This window comes from Notolepis coatsorum, assembly GCF_963971535.1.
Source record: "Notolepis coatsorum genome assembly, chromosome: 2".
NCBI classification, from domain to species: domain Eukaryota; kingdom Metazoa; phylum Chordata; class Actinopteri; order Aulopiformes; family Paralepididae; genus Notolepis; species Notolepis coatsorum.
This window is the reverse complement of record NC_140166.1, coordinates 228424247-228426444: the sequence shown is the minus strand read 5'-3', so window position 1 is coordinate 228426444 and position 2198 is coordinate 228424247. Positions and strand designations below refer to the sequence as shown.

The following is a 2198-nucleotide window of genomic DNA, read 5'->3' as shown; positions in this document are numbered from 1 at the left end:
GTAAATCAAACGAACTTTAGCCTGGTAGGCTAGAAACTAGAAACAAAGCAAAACATAGTGTGTGTGTCCCTCAGAACAACAAATGCATGTCTGTGTGTGTGTCCCTCAGAACAGTGATAAGAGTGACTGTCAGTGAATGTAACTCCTAATTACCTCATCTTTCACAACTCAGCATATTCAAGATCAATTTAAATCCAAAACCCTGGGTAGAGGAGCTGTGAATGTCACTGATCTCTACTTCAGCTCACAAAACCCAGCCTCCCCAGAGTGAAGCCAAAGTCCAGGATAGAGAGGCTGAGTGAATGTGGTGTTGACTCTGTACAGGAGGGTCATGGTGTCAGAGACGCTGTAGAAGCACAGTGTCCCTGCCCTGTGATCCAGGTACACTCCTATTCTGAAGGACATGGGGCCCTGTACTCTTATTCTCTTGTTATCGTGAATATCGTGTCTGAAGAAGTAATGACTTTGTGTGCACAATAAAGCCCAGGATTTGGAATTGTATCCAAATCCACAGTCCTTTATAGAGCCTGTTCTACTAATGTCTTTGTAGGAGGCTGCTACAGAAACCCCTTCAGTCCACTCCACCTCCCAGTAACAGCGTCCAGTCAGACCTTCTCTACCCAGAACCTGAAACCTTTCAATGAATCTTTCTCTGTGATTAGGATATGATTGCTTTTTCCGCATACATGTTGCTTTTCTGTTCCCCTCAGACAAAGACAGACTTTTGTTTATTGTGTTTGGGTCCAGTGTGATCTGAGAGGAATATTGTAAGAAGTCAGCTCTGGTCTTGGGCTCTGGTGGTGGCAGTAAAATATTAACTGCATTCACTGTTGTTGAGATTCTGGGCGAGGTCTTGGGCTCTGGTGGTGGCAGTAAAATATTAACTGCATTCACTGTTGTTGAGATTCTGGGCGACTGCTCTTTCAGAACGTCCTGTAGTTTGTCTCTCAGCTTAGACACGACCTCAGTCACATCTGCAAAGTACAGGAGAGGAAGGACACTGATGCTGGGTAAGTCTGTAGACTCACTGGGACCGGAGAGGGGGGGGTAACTCTGTAGAAAGTGGATGTGGTCCTCTGTGTGCGAGAGCTGCTCCAGCTCAGTGTCTCTCCTCCTCAGGTCCACTATCTCCTGCTCCAGTCTCTTCTGCAGTTCTTCAGCCTGAGTCACTATGGTCCTCTGTTGGGCTCCGATGACCTTCTTCAGCTCAGAGCGATCGAGAGAATCAACAGTCTGTTGGGCCTCTTTGAGTTGCTTCTCTCTCTCCCGGACTCTCTGGTGGATTTTCTGCTGACTCATGCCAAGCTCTTTCTGTCTCTCTGTCCTTTCTGCTGCAGCCGAGACTATATCATGGCCTTTATGTTCATCCATGGAACACAAATAACAGATACACTGCTGATCAGTACGACAGAACATCTTCATAGCTTCATCATGACGAGAGCAGGTGTTCTCCTGAAGCCGTGTGGAGGCTTTGACCAGCTTGTGTTTCTTTAACGGAGCCACAGTATAATGAGGCTGGAGGTGAGTTTCACAGAAAGAGGTCAGACATACCAGGCAGGTCTTGAGGGCTTTCTGCTTTCTCCCAGTGCAGAAATCACAGGCCACGTCTCCAGGTCCAGCATAACAGTGATCAGGAGGAGCAGCTTGGAGTCCTGTCTTCATTAGTTCTTCTATCACTTCAGAAATTATATTGTTTTTCTTCAGAACAGGCCTCGGAGTAATAGTCTCCCTGCACTGGGGACATGTGTAGATCCCCTTCTGATCATCTCGATCCCAGCAGTCTTTAATACAGCCCATACAGTAGCTGTGTCCACAGGGAATAGTTACCGGATCCTTCAGTAGATCCAGACAGAGAGAACAGCAGAACTGGTCCCGGTCCAGATCAACTCCTTGCTGCGCCATTTTATTCTACAAAGACAACGGCACTCTTAAATTTCGTTTTCTCAGGAAGAGTGAACTCTGACTGTGTGTTTGGGAGGTGCTTCCTGGTTGTAGAGTGAACTCTGAAGGTGTGTTTGGTGGGAGGTCCTTCCTGGTTGTAGAGTGAACTCTGAACGCGTCACGGGGTGGGAGGTGCTTCCTGGTTGTAGAGAGAACCATAGATGGAGAGAACTCTGAACGCGTCACGGGGTGGGAGGTCCTTCCTGGTTACAGTTGTTCAGGGGAGGAGTCGCTTTAAAGAGACAGTGTCTAGTTTA

The 2198-nt window shown here is 47.5% G+C and overlaps 1 protein-coding gene across 1 annotated transcript; it reads right to left on the bottom strand.

The window, feature by feature from the left end:
• Nucleotides 1-225: 225 nt before the first annotated feature.
• LOC311223869 (E3 ubiquitin/ISG15 ligase TRIM25-like) lies at nucleotides 226-1967 on the bottom strand. The gene has a single exon (XM_084308632.1). The coding sequence runs from the start codon at nucleotides 1900-1902 to the stop codon at nucleotides 235-237; it is 1668 nt and encodes a 555-aa protein (XP_084164758.1). The 5' UTR covers nucleotides 1903-1967; the 3' UTR covers nucleotides 226-234.
• Between the last annotated feature and the right edge of the window lie 231 nt (nucleotides 1968-2198).